This window comes from Siniperca chuatsi, linkage group LG11, assembly GCF_020085105.1.
Source record: "Siniperca chuatsi isolate FFG_IHB_CAS linkage group LG11, ASM2008510v1, whole genome shotgun sequence".
Classification (NCBI taxonomy): Eukaryota; Metazoa; Chordata; class Actinopteri; order Centrarchiformes; family Sinipercidae; genus Siniperca; species Siniperca chuatsi.
The window spans coordinates 20,267,433-20,295,306 of record NC_058052.1 but is presented as its reverse complement, the minus strand read 5'-3'; the positions used below and the strand labels follow the sequence as shown (position 1 = coordinate 20,295,306).

The 27,874-nt window shown below is 39.3% G+C and overlaps 1 protein-coding gene and 1 long non-coding RNA gene across 2 annotated transcripts; one reads left to right on the top strand and one right to left on the bottom strand.

Moving 5' to 3' along the window:
• On the top strand, nt 1-27,148 carry oprm1 (opioid receptor, mu 1). The gene is made up of 6 exons (XM_044215041.1): nt 1-765; nt 21,041-21,390; nt 22,388-22,563; nt 23,369-23,547; nt 23,769-23,952; nt 24,405-27,148. The coding sequence occupies exons 1-6, from the start codon at nt 497-499 to the stop codon at nt 24,408-24,410; spliced, it is 1,164 nt and encodes a 387-aa protein (XP_044070976.1). The 5' UTR covers nt 1-496; the 3' UTR covers nt 24,411-27,148.
• LOC122884738 lies at nt 14,778-22,378 on the bottom strand. The gene is made up of 3 exons (XR_006379954.1): nt 21,655-22,378; nt 17,593-17,677; nt 14,778-15,079 (listed from the first exon to the last, which is right to left on the bottom strand). It is a non-coding gene; the product is annotated as an uncharacterized LOC122884738 (long non-coding RNA).
• Nucleotides 27,149-27,874: the final 726 nt, after the last annotated feature.

The window sequence follows — 27,874 nt, the reverse complement described above, 5'->3', positions numbered from 1 at the left end:
AGAAAGGAGGAACAGAAGGAGGGAATGAACAAAGATGAGCGAAAGGGGGGGTGGAAGTGTACGGGAAAAGGAAGAAGGAAGGAAAGAAGGAAATGGAAGGAAAATGAAGGAATGAACAAATGTGAGCAAAAGCGAGGAATGGAAGTGTAGGAAAGAGAGGAGGAAAGAAAGAAGAGAGGAAGGAACCTAGGGAGGAAGGCAGAAAGGGAACGAACTAATTCATTTTCACACCGTCGCTCCTGTTCCGTGCAGGCTCGCTGTGCCGCGCGAGGGTCGTCAGTAGCCTACACTCATTACATCACACGCGGCCACATTCTTCAACACGGTGAGATTTAACGTTACCGGCGGTCTGTCCCGCGCCTGAAACGCAGCGTTTTTCCAAGCAAACTACAGACACGCACCCAGCCCGGCATCACCGGCACCGAGTCCGCCGACCGGCACCCGAGGGGAGACGAAAGACGCGCGCAGCACCTACCGCACATTCCGAGCGAGGACCATGGAGAGCGCAAGCAACGGCTCGGACGCGGATTACCGGAGCCAGCTGCCCGTGCTTTACAACAACAGCAGCTTCTGTCGAAACTTCACCGATGGCAACAACACCGCGAGCTTCGCGGAGGCGCGATGCGACGGGGATCGCGGACTGACCGGCAGCCTGGACGGTGAGGCCAACCCGGTTATCATAGCGATTGTCATCACCGCTCTCTACTCCATAGTGTGCGTGGTGGGGCTGGTTGGAAACGTGCTGGTTATGTATATCATCGTCAGGTAAGACAGAAAAGTACTCACAAAAACACTGATATGTGTGGATGTGTTTTCCCAGCTATGTTGCGCATAATTAGGCCCTTTACACTTTTTAAACATAGCCTGCTATTCTTTTCTAACATGACTGTAAGTGATGTGACTCTACAGCAACCTGTTGCTGTATTAACCATAATGCACTTAAAGGTGTGTGTGTGTGTGTGTGTGTGTGTGTTTATGACCATGTGAATGCGGTGTTGACAGCGCTGCCAGCTCTGCTGCCGTTCGTGCGTAAAATGCCTCCAACCTCGCAAGTTGCTCCAGCGCGCAATAAGCGAGTGGAGCGAGGGGGATGGAGAGGAAAGGCTGCTACTCAAAACTTGCATCCTCTTTTATACAGCAACTGCCAATATCCATAACAACAGAGGAATGATATATGTTGTATATATGTAAAGGCACAGTATACACTTTCTCTCTCTCTCTCTCTCTCTCTCTCTCTCTTTCTCTCTCTCTCTCTCTCTGTCTTTCTTTCACAATACCACAACTAAACAGGAAAATCGCACTGATATGATAAGATGCTACACAAACAAAAACATTATGCACCATGAATCCCATCAGATGCTGCTGTTTTCATATGCATGCTTGCACAGTGGCTTCAGTGTCCTCTGTTCCCTTGTGTATGGTTGTGCTTATTCTAAGTTTCATATAAATTAGATGAGAGACCTGAAATAGTTTGGAAATTCTCTTAAAACAAGCAATTTACATACAACTGATGTGCTAAAAGTTCGCCAAATGTGTTGCTTTAGCGTCAACTCCAGCATTACTGGTTTTATTACAAAAGATGAGTAGATTATTAGTATTATTTGGTCTCTCAAACCTGTGATAACAGCACTTAAACTACATGTTCCAATATGTCGTACAGTGCTTCCCCTTCTTAAATCTAGGCCACTTTCATGCCGATGTCTGCTCGCTCAGCTAACATGTGGACATCTCATTCATTTGTTTGTTTCTAACAAATGTCACACTTTCAAGACATCATCACAGGAAGAGCTTTTATTCTCTTTAATCAACTGTCACAAGGAGTGAAGGATAATAATATATGAGTGGTGCACAAATGAAAAAATTCAAGGCCACTTGCTCTTTCTACAGAATAGGTGAGACTTCTGATCTGGTAGTCATTTCACATGCTAATTAACTTTGTTTTTTTACTTAAAGAAACCAATTGACTAAGGACACATGCGGGGAGAAATAACACAGTATTGGTCTATTACTTTAAAAGCCTCACACAAGCTGGATATTTCCCATTTTCATACAGTGACACTGATTTTAACAACATTTACACCCAACAATCAATCAGAATATAAAAACACTTTTGTGTTAACTTAAGACATAATTATATTGAAAATCACCTATTGTGCTAATGACATCAGCCCACTGAGGTGGATTTCACTGGTATCCTTTAATTTACACATGAAAATCTGACATTTATGTTAGTTAAAGGCTCCTCGGCTGATACTACGTCATTTAAAATGAGGCTCTTTCAGGTAACAAAAGTCAGTGGTGAAGCAGCTAGAGTGGTGGAGTAGGAAAATGAGGACAAAACAGGTGGGAGATGAACTTGGAAAAGAGCTCGACATGAGTGAAGGGTTGAGGGGAGAAAAAATGATGGTGAGCAATGAGAAAGTTGAGGAGAATGGAGATAAAGGTGAGGGTGGTCCACCTTCATTTTTCCAACTTGTGATTGCCCACTTTACTGGTCTGATAGAATCAGTGAGTGGCTGAGTAAAAGATTCACTGTGCTTAACAGACAGGTGCTTAAATAGCTTTGAAATTGAAATTACACTAGAAACAGAAACTAGAAGAAGAGGAGACGTCTCTATTTACTACTACAATATACAGTATTCTATCATTACTTCTTTACACCTATAATCCTCCTCACTTCCCCAATGTTTCCAGGGCAGATGCAGCATCCAGTGAATGCTCATTTGCCAGACTGCACACATCATCCCCTTCAGTCTGAGTGCTTCCCCAAATAGTTCTGTTTTGCTAAAGAATGCACAATTTTTTCAGGATGTTTTCTGTATTTATTCACAATGTTTTCTACCCCAAATTACTTACAACAGATATGCCCAGTAAAATTACTTGTGTAAAAATGTACTCACATAAAAGTAAAAAGTAAGTCTTTTAAAATGTACTCAGAGTAAACGTTACTGCATGCGTTACAGTCCACTCAGCCTCTCTGGTCCCACTGCGCTCCTCAAGGTTTTCAAACACTTGAAAAGCTGCATGAGGCTCAGCATTCACAATTGTGACTGAGATAATTGTCAAAAACTGCAGAAAGGCCTCACACACTGAAGGTAAAACTTCAAAATTTAGCATTTAGCATTTTAGCCAGACAGCATGACCAACAGGTGCATGGCTGTTGGTCATGCTGTCTGGCTAAAATGCAACATTGTGGGTGTGTTTGAGTTAATTAGCGTGCTCACCGAGTGGTGCTGCTGGTGGGTCTGCAGCCGCAGACACACCAGCAGCTTCTTCTCTGCTGCAGCTAATTAGGCTCCTTTGTTGTGTTTCAATCTCACACGGTTTATCATGACTTTTCATTTGACTTTTGTTTTTACTCTGTAGTGGATGCAACTTGAAATGTAGCAAAGTACAATACTTGAGATAAAAGTTTTGACTTGTACTTAAAGTACAAGTAAAATTACAGATTTTTTTAACATGCTCAAAAAAGTACAAGTACACAAAAAACATAACGAGGCACTTCCTGGCACTTCCAAAGCAACTAAATGAAGTGGAAAACGAAGGTAGAGCACTGGGCAAATGGAAGTAAAATCACCTTTTGAAATATCAGTTTTGCACCAGCATCGTTTAAATGACAGGATCTATGTCTGCAGCTGTCTGGCAGAGGTACAAGAGGGTTTATAATGTATGAGTTGGTATACAGGCTTGCATTATGTATTCTAAACTAGTTTGTCCACAAAGCAGATGATAGATGTGAAGGGCATTACTTGAGCTTTAGCTCTCTCATCCTTGGCTGTTTCGTAGAAACAGATTTAGGACGACATACCCGTCCCTTGCCTTGTCTCGACAGTAATGGAATGGGTATCAGCCCTGATACTAACAGAACCAGGAGTTTTGTGTGTGTGTGTGTGTGTGTGTGTGTGTGTGTGTGTGTGTGTGTGCAGGCATGCATGCTTGTGAGTGTGTTTGTGACCAAGAAAAGTTTTACAGATTTCTGCAACTTTTTGAGCGCGACTAATGAGACTTTAAGGGAATTGGGAGGAAGTTAAAGGCTGTGTCTCATTCCTCTGAGAACCACAATCCATCAGGGTCATTAACATTCATCTATCTCTTTGTCTTTCTCTCCATCTCTGCCTGTCTTTTGGTCTTTTCTCCCTCTGTCAGCAGATTGAAAGTGAGCATCCATTTAGCTAATGACACACAGTGGATATTTACTTGTAAATGGAAATGTAGTCTTGAACTTTCCATCCCCACTTTACAGTCATGTCCTTGAATGCAATGTTGCTAGGTTAAATAGAGACAGCAGTGGATGAGAGATGTTTTTCCCCTCACTGTCTGAGTAATGATAACCTTAAAACCATAAAACATTTCTGTCTCACTCTTTATCTCCCTGTCCATTTGCTGTCTCTTGCTCTCTGCCCTTTGTCTGTTCGCTCAACACTTACATCCGCAAACTTCTTGTGAGCAAACAAAAACAACCAGAGATCTGCATGCTCAATCGGAAAGATCAATCGCGGTTCAACAGAAACCACTGGGTTCCACAAGGAATAGTGCAGAGAGCTTCCTGTTACCATGGAAATGCTGGGAAGCGTTTTGAGCGTGATGAGTGCAAAATGACTCCACCACCTCCCCAAACCCCTGCCTCTATCCCCCATCCAGCTAGATGAGCAGCTGTACCTGGTTGGTCACATTCAGCAGCCAAAGCGTTTCTAAAGCTTTGGATGCTTTTGTTTAAGAGGCTTTTGAACATCTGCACCCGCTGACCTGGAGGCACTAAATGCTATTACTTTGCACTGCATGTAGCAGTACAACAAATGATACCTTGTATGATTCTGTTACTTCTTTACATAAGGCAACATTTCCATGTCAAAGTCATTTCTAAACATATGTGTCCCTGCTGTTTATGTGAGAGTTTGAACCCAGTCACATGAAATATGATGTTAAGATGAGAGTCAACACAATCTGGTTCACAAGACTAATGTCATAGATCCTCACTAATGTTTCTCTCTAATGGGTTTCTCGTAGCTCCCACTGCCTGACATGACAAATAGTCTCAGGCTGAGTTTCAAACAACGAACCTGCAGTCTTTTTAAGTCCAGGTTAGCACTCAGCAACAAAACCTTTCACAAAATCCTTTCTAATACTTGTATTGATTGCAAGCGATCCAAAAAGGTGCGATTCTTTCTGAATTTGAAGGATAGGGTCACATTTTTCAGGTCTATCAACAATAGTACCATACCCATATGTACACTGTAAGGGTATTGGTTGCTGTAATTGTTTCTCCTGTCCATACTGGCCGCTTCCTAAAGCGATTTTGATGTAAGTGATGGGGGACAAAATCCACAGTCCTTGTTTTCATGCATACATTTCTTCTAAAGTTCAGTTAGTTCTAAATCAGTTAGACAAATCAAGTGTGGTTAAGTACCAAATTCCCTTCAGCAGAAGATAACCACTTGATTTGTCTAACTCAGACGAAGAAAAAATGCGTATAAATCAGCCATGGGAATCACCAACTTTTTAAAATCCTCTCTTTGATGACACAGACTTGTGAATAGATCCTGGTTGCTTTAAAAGTGTAGATAGCTTTCATGTATATTCATGAACATCCTCATACGTATATAGGTGTGAGTGATGCTCATGTGGCTTTTAACACATAGTGGCTGGGACACTGCAGAAGCATTCAGCATACGGATTTTTCCAGGTATACACAGAAGAGCTGTGAGGGTAAACCGACTGAAACAAAAGCAGACGTTCGTGCCTACAGGGGCCCTGAACCTCCTGCCAGCCCAGTATAACATCTGTCTTTCAGAGTTGCATTCCACCATGTGTTTGTGCATAGTGCACAGCACTTGGCACATCCTTCTCTTACCTCTTCAGAGCCTGTAAACATTTTAGACCATAGCACTCTGACCTTAGTTTTGTAACAGCTGTACAGTGCTGAACATGCAACCATTGTGTACTATGGCCTTGATTGCTGTTAACCAATGACAAGCGGACAGCTCGATAATTGCCGCTCGTCTGTGGATTTTATGCTGCAATTACTTTGTTTGCTTTGGAGTACTGACAAACTCACCTGGCACAAAATTAGTCAAGACAAATTCAGGGCCTAACCTCTGCCACCCGGCAACAATATATAAATATCAGCTGTTAATGAAGATGAATTGTTTGACTTGTGCGTTTCCCAAAAAAACTGTCTGAATTTCAGTGATCATTATTATCATCAGTATGGAAGGGTTTAACAGCTCAGTGTGAGACTCGGAGAGAAGGGAATTCTGCATGCTGCTCTTTCTAAATTTGTGTATCTGCACACAACAGGGTGGTACAGAGTCTAATTTCTTGTTCTTGTTAGGGAGACAATTACGAGTAGAGAGTGCAGAGAGGTAATTAGGCTGTCCTTCCTGTGTGTGTGTGTGTGTGTGTGTGTGTGTGTGTGTGTGTGTGTGTGTGTGACTATGAGTAATGAGCTTCTTAACTTCACCGGATGCTGCTGGAGAATTAGAAGGCTGTCAGTCTGGATTCAACAGGAGGTGTTATGTTGAACTCAGCAAAAGGACGAAAGACAGAAAGAAAAAAGACAAATACAGAAAAACAAAGAGAAGGAAGATCACTCATTCATGACCAGTTACATAAGGTTGTAAAGTCTTCAGAATTTGACAGACGAGGAATGTAGTCATAGTCACTGTTATGCACTGGGGAAGTTAGAGAGAGAATGAAGGAGTGATGATTAACTAAAGAGGAGGGAACAAAAGACAGATTTTGTCTTTCTCTGCTTGATGATTGATTGGAGCTCTCTGCTCTTTTGTCCATCTGTCAATTACAAAGTGACTCACTCAACTTGGCCTGATTCTGCTCTTTATACTCTATGACAGGTACTGTTAAACATGTCTTTCTTCATCAAGGCTGACATTTCAAAGCACCAGAGGGTATCGCAGATTTGTTCTCAAATTCCAGTTCACACACAGTTGTAACTGTACAAAGCTTTTAGTACATCTTTTAAAAAAGTGATTTTCTACAAGAATGGCTTCTTGTTGTAACGTGCCATGGATGAGCAATCAAAATAAGCCAAAATGATGACCTAGTCCGAAGAAAAACACCCTTTCACTGCTGTGTACAACAGTTGCTCTTACCGAATGTGGATTTAAGACAGGGGCCAGGGACACAGAAAGACCTTTTTTAGAAGATCTTCAGTACATTAACAACAGTGTTCCTAAGCAACAAGATGATAAACTCTTCTTGAGGTCCCTGTTTTCCATTGCCAGCGTCACCGAGGATCTGGGTTTGGCCTAAATTGGTTCCCTATTTCTTTTTGTCATATTTCCGGAGATGGAAAACCATTACAGGGGTGAATCAAAATGAAGTGGGCAGCAATTGTCAAACCCATGAGCAGAACACAATACAGTGGTTTTTGAGTACATGTGGTGTGTGCGATTTATGGCATTGTGATCTAGATAATCCCATTTGGAGGCTGTTTGAAGTGTTTTTCAAACTAAATTCAAGCATTTCTCAACCAGGCCAAGTTTGGATTGTTGTGGTTTTCATTGCTGGTGTGTGTCCTAAAACATTCATTTACAGGTCTTTATTTATTGAGTTGTTGTTTTTTTCTAATTCTTACAAATAATGAGCAAAACATCAACATCTCATAGCATGAAGTAATTTACAGCACTGCAACAATTTGATAACAATTTCAGCTGTCTTAACTGGTTGTTTTGGATGTTTTAGCCTTTTTAATGCAAATTGAACACATTTCACATTACTGCTGACAGTTTTCTACAGATTGTTTGATAGATTCAGTTTAAATTCATTTCACGACAATATGACAATCAACTTTCAGGGACATGAAACTTGCTTGAAACAGGTAATCCATCACGCTGCTGCTGCACTCGAGGTTTGGGGAAAATATGTGTGCTACAAAAACTGCAAATTCCAAAACATCGCACAACAACACACAGATTGAAGGCTACATTTAATATGCCGATTGCTTTGAGAATCACTGACTGGTACTATGCTACAACACAAATATCCATCCAGTGTGTGTCTGGTGATGTCTGCGGACGATTTGTGTCAAGTACCCGGCAGTTTGTACGACCTCTTTCATTAGCCGGTGTGCACGTGGTACACCTTTAACAGTGACTGTGGATCAATTGTACATCTGCTGAGTTTCCACCCCACTGGAGATTGTCTTCGTGTGTCCATGGATATTGATCTCAATCATCAATTCCAGTCAGGCCAAACACTGTTGATGGATATTTTTATTAAATGTTTCTGCCAGTGAACACATGGTGGCTCTACAAAGGACACAGAGAGTGTTTTTATGGTAAGGCAACAGTTTACATGTTGGGAAGGAAGGGCAGATTTTTAGAGGTACAAATCCCGACCCAGCTGAACCCGACCCCAGACTATATTTTGCTTAATTTCATCCATTTCTGACATGAGCTCACCATGCTAATGCAAGGCATGGCCTACACTCTGTCTCTTTCCCTCTTCCCAGTGGGCATTTCATGTCTACTTACAACACATTGCATTGTACACTCAGAGAGAGAGAGAGAATTTTTTTTAAATGATTTGCATTCGAAAATAACCAAACCCAATCCTGGTACGAGCCTGAAGTTTTACACAACAAAATGGTTTGAACAAGACTCAAAACCTGACAGTTTGTCGCAGGGTTGGCCTCTAAACATCGATGATTTGAATCATCAGTCAGTCAGAGAGTCACAGCTCAGGGAAGGTGTGTTGTCAAACTGAATCCAGGCAGCTTCAGTCAATTTCAGAGAAGACTCATAGTGACAGGTATACTGGTATGCTGATCCACACACACACACACACACACACACACACAAATGTCATATACATGAATGTATAAAGGTCCTATGCAAACACACACTCCTCATGTTCTTTAGGAAAGTATAAACTTGAAAAGAGAAAGACAATATGTAATAGAGAGGAGGAAGTCATGCACAGTTCACTTTGCTTACTAATACAAGGACTAATGCAACCAGCGCAACATGTTGCCACTTTCTTGATCCTAAAATACACTTTGCCTGTCGCTTTAGTATTTCTGGCTGAGAGGATAATAATTAATCACCACACCCTCCTATTTTTAGTCCACTTCAGCGAACCCTTTTGTACATATCGCTAGTACTTGGTATATGAATGAAAATAGCAGGTGTGCTTGGCTACGCTCTCAATGAGTGTGCACACATGACCTTGTACTTTGTGCTTGTCTTTGTGATTGCTCTGCTAAAATAGAGCCCACTGTGATAAAGTTATCAATCATTAAATGCTGTCTTTTTCTCTTTCTGACACACAAAAACCTCAGCAAAAGTTTTTGTAACGATGAAAAGTTGAAGTGTTTAATGAAGTGGCGGGTTCAGACGTGGAAGTGCTGTCTGATGACTGAGAAGCCATGAGTCTCTCTCTGTATGTTTGTGAATCCCATTTCTCTAAAACTGGATTCCAGATTGTGATGAGAATCCATTACCAGTAACTCAACATGGTTCCTCAGGAATCCTTTCTAATTCTTCCCAAGTACTTCATTATGTGCTTTATTCCTTGCTTTCTTTATTTCTCTTTTCATTTGAGGAGCCACTAATGTCTATCTATGTCTTCCTATCGACCTACCTGAACCTCCACTGGAAGTAATGCAAACTGAGCATACAGATGAAGAGCAGCCAAGTGAATTATGCTGCGGCAGAGATTTGAGAAGTTTCTTTGATACCTTTTTCTTATTATGATCATCTGTCTTCCCACATAAAGCTGCAATAAGCTACTTTTGACCGCAGAGGGCAAAAACAAAACAAACTCATGTTGTGAGCAGTTTCATGTAGGAACTATTGGTAGAAAGGAAATAGTTCCTACATGAAACTGCTCACAACAAATCTGTGGAGTAACTGGGTCATGATTTCTGAAAAGAGTTGAGTTTTTCAAATGTACTTTTTTGGTGCTTTGAGCATCACAAGCAGAGTTCCATATAGTCCCATTATATTAAAAAAAATGCAGACTTCTCTATGGCTGTTATCTCCAAAACTCGACAACTCACACCAAAACAATCTAGATGGATAAATAGCACTACAGGTAAGAGGAAAAATATGGATTTTTGATTTTGGGGTGAACTGTCCCTGTAAACACAAAAAGGAACGAGCAGAAACTTTAGTTTTAAGTTGGTAAATTAGTTCCTTTGCTACTCTTTAGTGAAAAATTATGTCTGTATTTGGCTCAAATGTTTCTTCACCAGTTTACTTTGGCTCTTTATTGTTTTGTTCTGGATGGGTAGCATGCAGTATTAGCTACTGTACTAAGCTGTCCCGAATTTTAGCAGCATTTTTTTGGTTTTGTCAGTCCTGATAACCCAAAGCTGAGTGCTGCAAAGATGGGTATTTATTCTAGCAAGCCTTTCACATAACTGTATCATTTGATTCATTGTTGATTTCAAAAATATTGCTTTAATGCATCTTTGATATTAACTGCTCTTACTCTTTTCAGCTTATTACTATTCAAGTATTCTCCTTTTGTTGCTTCAAGCATTCTTTAAGCAAGTGTCATTCATCGTAATACATGTAAAACATCTCTAAGAGCCTTTATCTCACTGTCAGAATAAGTGCTATATCTCAGTCAGTCTGTCATGGCCACTGGCAATGTGTGTGGGTCCATTTACCAATGTTTAAGGCCATATTAGGATCTGTTTCCTCTGCAGCATATTCCCACTGGTACCTGTCTAATGACTTCCATTTACTGAAATGATTTCCAAGACATTTAAAAATTTAGCTTGTACCACAAGGGAAATATGCTTTGCAAACATATTAACACTAATAATACAGTAAGTATCAACTGTCATGTAGACAGAAAAGAGATTCATTTATTGTCTCTAATGGTTAATGCCTCCTGGTATATATTTCAGTCTTTGCCAGCCCAAGGCTGAGACATGAAACAAACACGTGTTATTATTGTGATTTTCTCTTATTTTCTGTTCCATGATCATGCTTTTATTTTTGGCTTTTCATGCTACATCATACATCTCAGGATCTTCTCTACACCTAATGCATCAAAATAATATACCTAATGTGTGACCTTAACACTCTGAGGTGATGTTCATCTTCACTTTATTGCTCTGAAGACAAATCATTCTGTGGTAAAACTCAGTAAATGTTTTACAGTCAAGAGTTTTATCAAGCATTTTACTACATGAAGTATTAAATAAAGCATAAATTACTTAAGCTTTAATTATGTACCTTATAAGTCATTCGTACCTTTTTATAATCACATTCAATTAAACTGTTAACTGAATGATCCTCTTGAGAGCCAAATTTAAAGGAATCCACCAAAAACACTTGAGAGGTAGCTCTGAAACGTTTGTAGCTTGCTTCTTCACAGAGGACGGCAGCTGTAGTCGGCTTGGATTCACAGCAGACACAATTGATACCAAACGTGACTCAGATTCATGGCAAAAAATCAAGTATCAAAATGTCTGAAGAGACTTTTCAAACCATCTTGTTCTGCAGTAACCCCTTTCCCTCCAGTCCCAGTCACCTGACCTTCCCCGCCCACCTGCTCACCTGTTCCCACTTTCTTCATCACCCTTGCAGATATTTAACCAGCCCTTTTCCACTCACTCCCTGCCACATTGTCAAACTTTTTATGTGTGTTGTACTTTTGCTTTTAAGCTACCAGTACCTGAACCTGTCTATAATCCTATATATACCCTCACTTTGACAATAAATTATTGAACTCTACCACTCTGCCTGCATTGTCTGTGTTTGGGTGCAGTCCTGCATTTCCTGAGTCATGACACATGGAGACTCTCCCTATAATATCTCTGGGTGAATGAGGATATTGTGGGTAATGTCAATGAGCATGTCGGACTTATGGCAATATTGGATTTGATATGATCATCAATGTGATGGAGTACTTCGAAATATTTGTTTTTGACTGATTAAGCTAATTAAATACCTGATAAATCAGTCTGGTTATTTTGTCCATACAACTTTTAAATAGATTTTCCAATGTACTATAAAACGATGTTGCATATATATCTATAACTTGATGTAAAATGTCATATACCATGATGGAGAATTGTATCCATATCACACACTCCTAACATAAATACTACATAGAGGCAGTAAAAGCACAGACAAATCTCAACATCCTATCACTGCTCGCCACAGAAACACAAGCCCAGCAGTCAGACATGCACACAGTCACCCTGTGCACCCTAATTCATCATGCTCCTCACAGTGTGCATGGACAGTGTTATTGGTCGGAGCCAGAGGCATACAGATGTCTGTTCATATGAGCAGCCTCTGTTTCTGCAACCAGGACTTAATAGTTTATCTGCACCCAGCAGCAGCCCATGAATCATACACGAGGCCAGACATACACTGGCCAGCTCCGCCTGCTGATGATAAACTATGTTTAGCTTGCTGTGTAACAAGAGCCATGAAAATTAATCAGCTTCTGTTCCAAACTGTTGACCACAAGTGTGTAGGTTTCATCTTGACATTTGTTGAAATATGGTGACAAGACTGTTGATTCAATACAGGTTTGTTCCGAATATAGATAAACAAAGCTCATACTGGTGCTAATAGGGTAGCCTTAAATGTCCAGGTTATTGGTCTCTTAATATTTGTTAGCGTTCCAAAATTATCAATTTGACACATTTAAACGTCATGCCAGGCAACAAAAACCCAGAGGAAATGTTTACTTGAGACCATCTTACCATGAGCAGGGCATTAGCTGTAAACTATAATAAATCCTAATCCAATTTTATTTTTATAAACCCTTAACAACACAAATTAATAGCCTCATCTTTTTTTCTCAATCACTGCTTTTATGTTTTATTACTGTGCTATTAACTCAGTCAAACGAACCTGAATTAGGTTTATGTTTATCTATCAAGATTTAACATTCTCCTTTAGGGGCTTTGGCCCATGAATTATACGAATTAATAGTGGAGGTAATATTCACTGGCTGATGTTTAATCCATTAGACAGCATCAGCTAATGGGAATGAAGGAACATATAAACACAGAAAAGCATCGAAATGTCCGATCGAACCCTCAACACAACACATACTGTACATGCCACATGTATTTTCTAGTTTGTAGATGTTGTAACGTTTGGCGACAAAGAAATAAAAAGTTTCTCTTGTTGCTGCCTCATTAAAGGTCCAGTATGTAGGATTTAGTGGCATATGTGTAGCAGTGAAATTGCAGTTTGCAACCATTTGAATACCGCTCGTTTCACCCTCCCCTTCCAAGCATGTAGGAGAAACTACAGTGGCTGCAAAACTCTGCCGCAAAAAACGTGAACGGCCCTATCTAGAGCCAGTGTTTGGTTTGTCCAGTCCACTGTAGAAACATGGCGGTGCAACATAGTGACCTCGGTGGAAGGGGACCCACTCCCTCTGTAGATAAAGAACACAACGATTCTCATTTTCAGATTATACACTAATAAAAACTTACTTACAAATATTATATTCCATTTCTACTAATAGCTCCTCCTAAATGTTACATACTGAACCTTTAAATCTGATATTTTTTATCCAGAGAAACATTAGAGCCAAGCACTGTTACAACAAATGTCCACTTTGCCTGGTCACTGTTGTTGCCATGGTGAAGCACAATCTTCACATATGAAAACAAACAGTTATCAACTAATTAACATTCAGGCACATTTGAATGTCTCCATGTCATGTACAGTATTCATGAACCGTGGACTTGCTGTGTGGGTAGAATGCATTTTCTCTCCTAGTTGTCCCACGTGTGTTCACATCAGTCACTGCCTCTGGGTTTCTTTAATCAAACAAGAAGGAAACAAGGCTCGGACATTATTGGCAGCCAGAAATAATTGGGCCAATGTTCATCCATTGTTAATGAACAGCTGGGATTGGCCTGGTTCATCCCAATTACACAGACAGTACATGAAACATTTATTGGCACCAGTAGAGATTCTAAACATGTATGTGAGTAGTGTTTAAGGGGTCTGTTCACTTAATATGATCACATTTCAAATTGTAAGAAATATCTCCAATCATATACAGTCAACCGTCCTTTCCCTTTTTTTAGCCACACTAGCGGCATGGCTCTAGGGATAGCAGTGTTGGTCGGTCGACTGTCGGTCCACCACTTTGGTCCGGACTGAAATATCTAAACATGGTTAACATTATACCTGATTAACATCAGCATGTTGTTATTTTGAGCATGTTAGCATTTAGCTCAAAGTATTGCAGTGATAAAGTAGAGTGTTGTAGAGCTGCTAGCAAGGCTGTAGACTCTTAGTCTACTTTTATTTTTTTTTACGTTTTTTACCAAAACACACACGCCATCCTTCTTCCCCCATCCCCAAACCCACCCCAACCCCTGGGTGAGTGAAAAACAAAAGAAGAGCTAAGAGTCTGTATATGCATACTGTATATATGCACTCCAATATACATTATTTACAGCGAACCACAAATGGTCATGTGTTCTATGTGGGAGCCAAAGTCCTCTTTTTTACTTAAATTATAACAAATATGTCAAGATGGATGTAACTTTTTGTTTGATTTTGTTTAGCCATTGAGGTATTGTAAGTGGGTATTCAGATTTCCAATTAAGTACTGTGCATGTTCTTGCAGCTAAAAGTGCAAGATCAATATATTTCTTCTTGAACTTATCCTAAGGGTCTGACCTGCTTGTGCAGAGTAGACATGGCGAGGTGAAATTGGAATATCAAAGTAAACACAACAATATTATATTAACTACACAGGTCCAAAAGGGTTCTATGTATACTTTTGAGTTGAGAGAATTTTTGTACATTACATTGTAGAAGCAGTTATGAGTTTCCGAACAGAAAAGGGACCATTACTCCTTACATTACCTAAGCTCAAAGTCTCTTTCCCTAAGGTGGGACTCAAATGCGGACAAAGACAAAGACAGGGAGTGGATTTCCTAAAGAAATAATTTATTGTTCAGTTTTCCAAGGAAATTAATGAGGTTGAGAGGAAGATCCAGATGATGGAGGCAGAGGGGAAATGAGGGAAGCTGTGGGCTGATGTGACGAGGCAGAGCAGAGGTCAATGGCTGGAGGTAAACATGGCAGAGAGGCTGGCGGGCAGGCAGGGTATGATCCTAGGTGCAATGAGAACAAAGTTAGCAAACCCAAAAACACACGAGAGCAGAAAAACTTGGATACACAATTCAGAGCCTGAGACGTAAACGTAGATGTTGCCATATTGTTGACTGAAAGTTGTCCGACAAAATAGTTATTGTTGAAAAGAAAAGAAAATCACAAAATAACATACTAGGAATATACAAGTAGAGAAAGTTGAACCATTAGAATAATAATTGATAAAAAAATAAGTGATTTAACTGCCTTCCTGTTACACTACCGGGCACACTAAAATTATTTTACATGCACAAATGCACCCACACACACACATAAGTAGCCTATATCCCACTGTGTGTGAAGGTGGTGGGGTGTGAACATTTTCAGTGCGCATGTGCACATTGTCAATGCGTTTGTGCCTGTATTTCAACACAGGAAATAAACACAAGGGAAATAAATGAGCCGTAACATTCCCACATTTCCCACCTCTCCAGCAAGTTTTTATATATGTTGGAGATGCTGTTCCATAGCATAGCGTTTTTGATTGCCAAATCTAACTGTATTGACATTTTTATTCTGATCAACATCACGAGGGCCCAAAACAAGAAATGAAATTCTCATTAAAAAGAATAATAACCAGTTAAATAGCTATTTCTGTGTTTCTACATTACAGTTTCAGCAACAGATGAGACTCATTAGGGAGCCAGACTAGAGGTTATTGTAATTTTTCTTTCAATAATTTGTCATACAGCGTAAATAGAAGATAATTTTGAGCTCTTCAGTCAGAGTAGAGGTAAAACCAAAGTAGTTTATCATAAGTACAAATGTGCCAAAATGGCCATATTAAGATCTGTTGAATTTGTACATATTAAAGCAACCAATTCTCAACTGCCCTACCCAAGCATTTTTATGTAAATCTCTTTAAATGAGAAAATTAACACTGTCCTACTGACACAGTTGTGTGTCAGATGATTTGGATGTTTGAATAATGCATCCCAGAGGACAGCCTGGGAGTTTAGGCTGAAGTTTCTCTCTCTTTCGACTGGGAGCACATGTGATGAGTGTGTAAATCAGCTTCTTGTCAGAATCGTCTAAGGGATCATTTACTGTCATTATCAAATCTGTTTTTTTTCATTTAAGGAGAAATAAAGACAGATGAGAAACAGGAGGAAGGCGAAGGCGTCCCACTCCCTCAGGTGGGAACCACAGCTAATGGGTTGATGGAAGGCTATGAATTATAGGACTGTTTTGTATGATTTTAAGGTCCATTACTGCACATCTTCCTGCCGCCTCCGTGCTTCAGTGGCCCAGGAAAAGACCAAGTCAAAGTAGTTTAGAGGCAGATCGAACAATTTCTGTTGTCGAGTGTTTATTCACAGAAACAGCGTGATTTACTCTTTGCAGGGTTACTTCTGTCTGGTCTCTCTGTGGCTTCACTGTCACTTTCTCTTCCTATCAATAATCCTGAATGTTTGCTATAAACATTTTTATTTTTGGTCTGTTTACTAATATATAATGAGGCAATGTTATGTTATCTTATCGTCTGGTTATGTGGAATGAACAGAGCTTCGGTTTTCTTGTCAAGAGTTTTATTCCAAAATGAGAAACCATCCACGGGAGATCTGTATCCTCTTTATGAATGATACTTATCAAATGATTGCTGCTGGCATGGGAATTAATTTTACACTTCATAAAGTAATAATAGCCATTGAAGATATGCACAGCTCATAAAAGTGTTTATTTATATATATATATATATATATATATATATATATTTCTGATTTCTTAAATGTCATGTAAATGAGAAATCTGGTTTCTAATCTTTTTTTTAAAGTATGCATGTGCATAATAATAGACTGTAGGTAGGAGAAGTAACAGCGGAGTAGCTGGATGAAAGGAGAAATACTTACAAATGGTGATGTGTCCTTGTATTTATAACGGTCTGTCTGCAGTTCTGCTCTCACTGCACTGTCAGTTTGCTCCGATTGGGTTTGTATCTAGTTGATTTCCGGTGTCTGGTGTCAATCAAATCATTGACCTGCACCTGCCCTGCCTACGTGTCTGCATTCAGTGTCTTCTATCACAACTACAGTTAAAATGAGAAAGATTAAGGCCTGCGGTTAGGGAGATATCTGATCTGCTGCATGTATATGTGGATTTACAATAACTAGATTACTACAATGCATGTAAACATGTTCTCCAATTATCCATGTAACCTGGTTTCTATGCGCAACCTGGTTACTTGTGTGCTTATAAACGCACTGCATGACACACTGTCACTATTGCATCACTACTTTTAGCAAGCACGGATTGTGATCGCCACGCAAGGAACATACAAGGTGGAGGACTTATGTCGCTGAAAACTCATTAATAAAACACATTGAGTTAATTTAGAGGAGATGAGGCCATTCACCCCCCTGCAGCATGCTGTTCATATGTAAGCCTTAGACATACAACACACAGGAGAAAAACAAACTATTATCTGCAGCCATGTTAATGACAGTCTCAAAGTCAATAAGGGGATGTTGGAAATTACCTCCAGCTCCAGCACAGTACTGTGTGTATGGTGACAGCTTTTACTTCATCTCGAGGTGTCTCGACGGTCTCCGTGCAAATAAAGCCTGAAATAAGAAACCCACTAAGCTGTCAGTGTTGAAGTTAATAAGAATTTAATGAACTAACTGTAATCTCTGGTTGTTAAGAGGATTTGGGATTATTCAGGAAAATAAATAACAAATTAAATAGGTAGAATGACAGTAAAGTTGAAGGTGATGTTATATATCGTTGTCACTGTGTCTATCCAGATTAATTCATTAACATTACGGCAGGGATTTGTCTAAAGTAAGTCTTTACATGGAATAGTGCAGCAACAGTACGATCACTATTGTGTTGTTGGAAATTAAATTAGAGGAATACGTGGACATTTTGGGAAACACACTTATTCGCTTTCTGGCAGAGTTTTAGATGACAAGACTGATACATTCTCATATCTGTCCATTAGATATAAGGCTACAGTCAGCAGCACCTCTAAAGCTCTCTAATTAAGATGTTATAGCACATCTGTTTAATCTGTATAACAACCCGAAAAAACAGAACCAGCAACTGCCTGGAGTCTGTGTTGGTTGCCTGGCAACTGCTCATGTAAAGCTAAGCTAAGCAGCTGCTGGTTTTAGCTTCATATTAAATGGACAGATAGGAGAGTGGTATCAATCTTCTTATCTGACTATCACCTAAATAGAAAAAAAATCTGAACATTTTAAGTGCAAAATTAATAGGAGAAAGTAGAATTTAAGTACCTTTCACAGGCAGAATCTAATTCCTGGATAGCTTTATTATAGCTTCATTATTTGGGTTGATTAGCTCTTTACTGTGTAATGCCACTCTGTGGAGCTCTATGATAGCTCGTAGGCATACTGACCTCACTGGGGGACCCAGCAGTAGAAATACTCCTCAAATTTAACATTATGAAAAACAAAAGCAGCTTTATTAAAATGTCATCCTTCACTCTGACATGTCAAATGCTCAGATGTGGTCTTGAGCTGCAGGCTGTGGCTCCTCCATTTTTAATCCATAAATACATATGTACAACATTTTCACTACATTTTTCTCATGAACACTGGATGACACCTAAAAATGTGTGTTAATCTTAAGAATAACTAGATTGTGATTGTTGTTGATTACTTATTTCGATTGAGTCTTTGGCCTACGGGTTATGACATACAAAATAAATCATTTCAGATCTTTTTGACATGATCTAGCTTCACACTGGCCTCATTGCAATGTGGACAGCAAACGCTAAACATAATATATTTCTTTGCTGACAAGAGCTCTAAACAGTCAAGCCATTTCAATCGTCTGTGCTCTATCTTCTTTGCTAATGGAGCCACGCTCTTTCTTCTGTTTTCTATAAACACTCCACTATCATCCATAGTCTTTCAACTACCTCTCGTCTTTGCCCAATTTTCCATAATATTGATTGAAAGGACCTTTTTTGTGGTACATTATAAAGGGGACCATCCTTGAAATCCTTTGATCACCCATAATTTAGATGACAAAAAGCTACTGCAGAGTGAGAAGCAGGTTTACTTGAAGAAGGACTTCTTTGTCCTTTGTCCCTTCTTTGTCAGCAGGTTGGAAAGTGGACTTGACCTTTTTATGTACCTTTTAATGAGTCCGTATAGTAATTCTCAAATTTATTTTAGTGTAAGCAATTTTGTGTTCCTTCATGTTTCCAATTTGGTTTAGGATTACAGCCTAAGGAAAGTAATTTCTTTGTGATATCTTTTAAAACCTCAAGGAGCCTGGAGCTTTACTCCCGTGGACAGCTTCTTTTAGCCATTAGAACTAATTAAACAAGAAGTTTTGCTATTACAAAATGACCTCGTAGCTGATGCAAGGGGCCGGAATTATTCACAAAACATCCCAGGATACTCTGCCCAGCTCATGCAGCACCTTCTTTGATTGCATCTTACCTGGAGTAACAGGGGAAGGATTTTATCTGTGCCTTAAAATTCTGCAGATGGTGTTCAGAAGACGGGAGTTCAGTGATTGAGGCTTTTCTTGTGCAGAAACATTTAAATAATTTCTTGACGCTCTACTTGTGTCCTTGTAGTGCCGTCATTTGACTTTTAAGGATGCATCTTTATTGCTACTTTCTGGATAATTTACAGATTGTTACAAGTGCTGTTCCAGTGATTCAGAGACAAAAAGAAGACATTAATTTACTTAAACTTTTTACTTGTGTTTGTATAAATATGATGATTTATTGATTCACATTTGCAGACCAGTGCAAATAAGAAATGTACAGATTGATTTAAGTTATCTGCATTGCCGTAGTCATAGTAAAAAAAAAAAAAAAAAAACTTTTTACTTAGTTTTGCCATCTTCTGTATTACAACATACACAAACATAACTTAAAGCTAGGGTAAGTAATGTATTTCAGAAGCATTTTTAGTTATATTTGTTGAAATTCTTTTTACATCCTGACAGCAATCAATAAATCAAATGCCCTGGGAAAAGAAGAAAAAAATGTGGTATCTGTGGCTGCCTCATTCAGCCCGAATTAAATGATTGGCTGGCCTACCTGCCTGTCTAACTACCCACCTGCCTACATGCGCACTCTGCCCGTGCACTCATTGCATGAAAATGTGTTTTGGGGGAGTGGCTTTAGAGGGAGGCCTGAAGGGAGGGGTGGGATTTTTTTCAGTTGGATACTTTAAAAATCTAGCCGACTTTTGCTAGTTTCTCCAATGTTACCTACCCTTGCATTAATAGTAAGTGTACAACTGCTTAACGGCCCTGTTTTAATCTTTGTTCAGATATTTCAGTGGGTTTTTAAATTGTTTATTTAGTTTAAGAATAGAAGAATTTTATCAACCCATAAAGGAACACTTAATCCTTCAATTAAAAAAAGAGGTTATCTGAGTAAGTATCTTTTTTTAAGTCTCTTGTCAAAACACATTTTTATCGAAAAGCATGTCCTGAGATGGCTGTTTATTTTGTTGCTTTTATGTATTTTTATTTCTTTTATATTTTATCATTCACTGTGGTATTTTATTTCTCTTTTGTGAAGCACTTTGTACTTTGTTTTGATAAGTGCTGTATAAATAAAGTTTTATTATTATTATTAATATGAAAAATTAAACAACAGCAACAATATCAAAATCCCATTATGTGGCAAGGAAGAAAGGAACATGGTTTCACTGAGGCTTACATTTAGCAGGAAGTGGTGTGAATCTTCTTATAACTAGATTGTTTGGATCAGAGACTCAAAATTACTACAAAGAGACACAAAAATACTGCAAAGAGTCACAAAAGGACTACAAAGAGCGTAAAAATTACTACAAAGAGACACAAAACAACTACAAATGATGGAGCCACGCCCTTCTGGGCGTCTTGCTCCTGTGTAGGACTTGTGGGGGCCCTTTTACATGTCTGTGCCAAGGGGCCCATTGTCTCATAATAAATCCATGCTTTCTGTGCAGATACACTAAAATGAAGACGGCCACCAACATCTACATCTTCAACCTCGCTCTGGCTGACGCCTTGGTCACCAGCACGCTACCATTCCAGAGTGTCAACTACCTGATGGGGACCTGGCCATTTGGGGACGCGCTGTGCAAGATGGTGATGTCCATCGACTACTATAACATGTTCACCTCTATCTTCACTCTCACCACCATGAGCATCGACCGCTACGTCGCTGTGTGCCACCCAGTCAAAGCGCTGGACTTCAGGACACCGCATAATGCCAAGATAGTCAACGTTTGTAACTGGATTCTCTCCTCTGCCATCGGGCTGCCTGTCATGTTCATGGCCTCCACTGCCGTCACTCGTAAGCATGCGCACACATGTGCACCGTTATTCCTACACTGTAAGGTGTACAAATGCACAAATGTTTTTATTATGTATAGAGGAATTGTGTTTGGACTTGCTGTTCTATCCTTAAGAACAACCACAATAAATATATATATATATATATATATATAGATATAGCTAAGCTCTCCTGGAATTAAAGATAGATCATAATTTCTTCATGGCAAAACATGTACTGTATATTTTATATAACGGAAAAGAATTGAATAGAGAAAGTGATTACCTCAAAACAGCATCAAGTAGCAAATTATCTTGGAGGATTTTGAAAAGCACTCATTTCTTTCTTAGTCCTTGGTAGACGATGACTTCAACAAGGCTTTGTAAACAAATACAAGCACAAACCAGGAAGAAAACATTCAGTTCATTCTCTGCATTCCAGCTTCAAAAAGCAATTATGTACTCCAGCAGGCTCTATGAAAGGAGACAAACCAGAAGAGTTGTTTAGGTTGTTCTGTGTAATTGCACAAAATAACTATTTAATGTTATAAGCCTGGATGGTGACTAACTGTCTGCATAGTCAATGAGCTACCTGCAAAGACAGGCTTCTCTGACAGGGTTTCTCTGTGTAATAGCAGTAGTAATGGAGAGAAAACTGCCACTGAAATTGCTGGTGTGATGGAGGTGAGAGAGTAATGAAAAGCTCCACAAAACATAGTTTTCATTGAAGAGTTTAGTTTAGTACAGTTAGCTAAAAAACATTTTTGGTGAGACTGTATAAATAATATATAAGATGCATCCATAAATACTATTATTACACTTGTATAACATTGCATTTGGCTGCATTGTGTACAACCAGATTAAACAAACACATTTCAGAGCAAGGAAGCATAGTTGTTTAAAAAGAGCTAGACAAGTGAAAATAAGTGGATAAAAATAACTACTTGTAAAATTGCTTGTGTATACCTGTGAAAACGTGAACATATATGTGTTCAAGTATTTCTCCTCACCCTGCACAGCCTCCAGCATTGTTGACTGCAAGCTGATTTTCCCCCACCCCTCCTGGTACTGGGACACCCTGCTGAAGATCTGCGTGTTCATCTTTGCCTTCATCATGCCCGTCCTGATCATCACTGTCTGCTATGGCCTTATGATCCTGCGGCTCAAGAGTGTGCGGATGCTGTCGGGCTCCCAGGTTAAGAAAAATCTTTTTTTTCTTTTTTAAACATGAGCCACATTAAGTGAATATAGTGAGTTATTTTTTACATTTTGCACCAAAGGCTTTTAATTAGATGCAAATGGTAATTTTAGAATTAGTGAGCATTTAGAGAAATTTGAAAAGCTTGAGTCTTGGGCCAACGCTACTTACTGAATGACTAATTGATTTTATCTTTTAGAGTAATTAAGCAAAATACAAGGCTGCCCAGAGCATTCCTGCAAATACGGTGCACTCATAACTCCCAAGAGAAAGCAATAACATCTACTTAAGCCTGAGGTTTTGATTAATTGCAGTAGAAGGTAAAATGATAATTTCAACAACGATAATTTCACACTCAGTATTTGAGAACTTTACCAAACGCTGGCTGCAAAATGTGCACATTGATGTGATTTGTTCCTACTCATAGCTCTTCGACCACCATTCCACTTCTCTTCCTTTCCATCAACCTTTTTCTCTGCCTATTGATTCTCTCCCCTTTACCTCTCCTCTTATCCCCCCTCTAACCATCTTCTCCCCATCCACCCTTATACACTCTCTAATTCCTCTGTCCTTTTGCTTACCCCCACCTTCTCCACTTTCCTTTCCTCTCTTATCCACGACTCTCCTCTGTCCTTGCTCCATCATTATTATCTTCCCAACCTTGCCCTCTCCTGCTTTCCTCTTTGTACTTCTTCCTCTTTTGTCCAATACTCATCTTGAACTCCCACTTATCTCTAACACTAAACCACCTACCTCCTTCACACACACACACACACACACACACACACACACACACACACAGGAGAAGGACAGGAACCTGCGTCGGATCACCCGCATGGTCCTGGTGGTGGTTGCCGTCTTCATCGTATGTTGGACGCCTATCCACATCTTTGTCATCATCACAGCTCTGATCAATATCCCCAGCTCTACCCTGCAGACTATCACCTGGCACTTCTGCATTGCCCTGGGCTACACCAACAGGTAGCCTGGCACCTGGCAGTAGCCTTTGACTAATATATTCACTGCAGTATTGAAACTATTACTCCTAAAAATTCAGGTATAATAGTTCAGATAAATAATTTAAGTCATTTCTTAAATGATAATGTTAGAGTTTTGCTGGTTAGGTGAAAATGATGTTGGTGAGTTTATGGGGAAGCTGATTTTCTAGTGTTAAACTGTGATCTTGTTTTTGCCCCCTGCAGTAGTCTGAACCCAGTTCTTTATGGTTACCTGGATGAGAACTTCAAGCGTTGTTTCCGTGAGTTCTGCACCCCAAGTCCCTCAATGTTGGAGATGCAGAACTCGTCCCGGACCGGAGCCACTAGCCGCAAGCTCCCGCAGCGTGAACACAACAGTGCAAACACAGGAGAAAGGTCCAATCAACAGGTACACATTGTCTGTCTTTATACATATCAGTACATGTATCTGCTTAAAGGAACAGTTCAACATTTTGGGAAATACGCTTATTTGCTTTCTTCCAAGAGTTAGTTAGAAGATTGATACCACACTCATGTCTGTAATGTCTGTACAGTAAATATGATTCTACAACCAGCAGCCAGTTACCTTAGCTTAGCATAAGAGTGTGGTCCCAGTGAGGTTGCCAGGTAACTAGCGGAGAATCCACAGAAGTCACTTTGCCTGGCCAAGAAATTGTCCAAGCTAACCAGCTGCTAGATGTAGCTTCATATTTACTGTACAGACATGAGTGGTATCAATCTTATCTAACTCTTGGCAAGAAAACTAATAAACATATGTCAACATTCAAGGGTACACATAAATATGCTGTATACAACATAACATTAATGTACTTTCTCTTCTTCTAACTCCTCTCTCTGCAGGTATGACTAGCCTTGGAGGGGTCGTCGGTGGACTCACACTGTTGTGGCGGCGTTGCCAACGACGATCTCAATTCAGAGGACACGCAGGTCACCACAGGGCTCTGACCACAGAAACACAAACCACACTTATACAAAAAAACAATTCAGGACACGACTGAGACTCAATAGCACAGACCATTTTGACGATGTTGCAAGCTTAACTGCAGCGTTGCATCAGGTCAGGCCATTCACCTGCCAATCAGTCTAACTGTTACTAACTGCATGGCTGTGCAAGGCTTTTACTCTTACTGCAAGTGATACAGAAATGGGTCAGGCTAGACTAAACAGAAAACCAAGCATCGTTACAATACCATGGCCTCCTAACAGAAGAAGTTGTTGCACTAAGTTGTGCATTAATGCTATTACAGCTTTACAAAATGATCTAGTTTTCCATAATGTTATTAGTACTATGAGAATATAGACTATACAGAATGAATATGTGCAGTAAAGAAAGACAGATGTTCAGACAGAGCTATAAAAGCCACTTACACAAAACACTCATGTTTCTGTCTGCTCTGTACAAAGCTGCCTCATTGGTCTAAGCCTCCTCTCCTAACCCTCATCCTATCACTAATTCGCTACATTGTAAAAAAAGATCAATGAATTGTCTTATGTTTGCAGAGTTCATATGACTTGAGGCCAATCTGTCATTTTTCCTCCTGATGTTTTCTTTTTGAATTGTTTGCACATGTGAGAGGACAGTGTAAATTGTAGGAAATGTGAATTTATGGCGGTTACTGAACGGTACAGGATCTACTACTGAACTGTTAACTGAATGCCCTCTGTTGCGATTTACTGCCCCCTCTGTCTTTGTTCTTTCCTTTCCTTTCCTTCTCCTACTGTTTAAATTTTGTCTCTGTAAATAAGTTTTCTACCCTGTTGCTGAACTTTAACCATTAAGTAGACATAAAGCAGAGCACTGTATGTTCTCTCTGCTGAATTTGACAAACTTTTGAATGTACAGAAGGGAAACCAGCTGTGTTTATCACACTGGATCCTTGTGCGGAACTGTGGATCCTCTAAACCAGCAAAGAAGATGCATCAGCACTGTTTGCACAGCACACAGAGCATTATGCTATTGTGGCATATAGTGCAAACATATGGTACTACCAGTGTATGATTTACTACATTTTAACAGCCATTACACCAGATAGGCTATGGGATGAAATGGAGTCACTTCTCGTCTGGAGAAGTTAACAAGTGAGCCAAGCAGGATTGTACATCTGTCGTAATCTTTAGAATTGCTTGTGCTTACGTGTTGTGCTGTATGCTATACTTGGCAGTTGCCTTTACAGTAGTTCTTCTTGATATTCTGTGTACCAGTATTTTTTTCAACGATCTGTAAAGAAAGAACATGATTGTATTAATCTCCCATGTAAAATACTGTAAGTATTCTGTTGCTTTTTTATAAACATGAAAATTGCCAGAAAATTATTTCTGAAGATGATGGTGGTCCAAGTCAAATATAACTTCTAAATGCACCTTTTGTCTTATTGAACCTGCCTTGTTAACTTAAGAGACGTATATTAATCATAAAACAATGCGTGTAAAACCTTAATTGTGAATTCAAAAATGTATGCAGTTTAACTTTTTTTTGACTGAAAACGCATGTGTCACGATGTCATGTTGTATATACAGTCAGTCTATTTTTGGTATCACTGCTTTGAGTACTTTTTGAATGAATATTCAGTAGATTGTTATTATTTCCAGTCTTTCAGGCCACCAGCTACCACAACATAATTAGGCTACAGTTTAAAAACACGTGGCCAAATTGTTTAAGATTAAAATATTACTTATCTCAAAAACAGCAGCTGAATTTGGGGCATCGAGTGTCACATGCTGTATTTCATGCACAAAGTGTTTATTGTGTGACAAAGTGTACACTATGTTTCATCTGACAAAACACATTATGTGCACAAAACAAATGTTGAGGAGCTAGTTGTCACCTTGTTAAGCAGTGTAATGCATTTTAGGGCCAAGAATGCAGACAAGGAAATTATTTGGCACATGTGTGACTCAGTAGTAAACATACCTAACACACACCTAACAAACAAGAAGGTCCTGGGTTTGAACCCGACTCCGCCTTTCTGTGGTGTTTTCATGTTCTCACCACGTTCATGTTTTCTCTGGTTTCCTCCCACAGTTCTAAGAATGCAGGTTATGTGAATAGGAAACTTAGATAAAATGCCCAAGGCTGTGAGAATGAATGTGCAATCGTTAGCATGCCTGGCTACCTAGCTTACTACAGTAGCAACTGTAGTAAAATAGTCCTGGTTATGATATTTATTCATCATGAGATAAAGAAAATGAACATAACACACACTGTCTGGCACAAAAAATTAAACTAATTAAATTAATCTAATTAATATCATTAATCTAATCTGTACCATTAAAACACATTGCAGCAGATGACACTTGGTGCACCATACAGAATATACTCTTGAAGGTAAATTTAAATCAAATAAATATGATGATGTCCATGATCTGTATACATGGCGCCTCTTTGTTATCATTTGCTTGTTTACCTGATTTAAGACTCACTATCCTGACTTAACTTGTATTCTTGTCTTGAAATGACATTTCTTGTAATCTAGTGTGCAATTTCTACTTTATGGACAACACTCTGTAACACAATACATATAGTTTTACTGTTAATCAATGCAATCCTTTTTTTTTCTTGCATCTGAATAAAGTAATCTTCTGCATTGTGGTCTGTCCTTTCTTCAAATATAAATAGCCTACGTCTTCATTCTCAACCTGAAACACAACACAGCTTTTCTTCTCTGTACACTCAGAGATGAGGAGTACAAATAACAAACCAATAAAAATGAATTATGAGGAAATCTGCTCGTTCCAAAATATGTCTTGTAGGGCTGACGCAGACATAATTCAAATCCAGCAAACGTCAGTTAATGCAGGAGCTTTTTCCACATCAATCACTTGTTACCTCCTAGAACTATAATTTATTACCATATGATTGCTGTAATGTAAAAACGTATTTTCATTGTGACATTAGGGGATCATATTGTGTGTAGGTGTATTTGGCTATGGTTTGTGTCACAGCAGAAATTTTGACTAGTCATTGCAGTAAAAGCAAAGGTGTAACTAATAATATTAACAATGGCTTGTTCCAGTTTAACTATCCTAGTGTGCCATACTAGTGAGCCAGCATACACAATACCAGGACCCTAGAACTAGTACACCAAAATGTGAGTTTGACAAGATAAATGTCCACCATGTCTGTGAGGAAGGAATAGATTTTTGATGCAATGATTTTTTTCTTGGCACTCTCCCTCATGGGAAATCTCTTGAAAACTGCTGAAAACTCAAGTGGACTTCTGTAAGATTGACAGGTCAAAGGTTGATGGAGTGAGGGAGCAATTATGTTCACTCAAAGAACATGTGCATTGTAATCTTCCATAATTTTTTTT

Bases quoted from the DNA above. Each gene is read 5' to 3' on its own strand.
- oprm1 (XM_044215041.1), top strand. From the start codon at position 497: ATGGAGAGCGCAAGCAACGGCTCGGACGCGGATTACCGGAGCCAGCTG. The intron at 21,391-22,387 runs GTAAGCATGCGC...CACCCTGCACAG, and splicing joins GGCCTCCACTGCCGTCACTC to CCTCCAGCATTGTTGACTGC. The intron at 22,564-23,368 runs GTTAAGAAAAAT...ACACACACACAG, and splicing joins GGATGCTGTCGGGCTCCCAG to GAGAAGGACAGGAACCTGCG.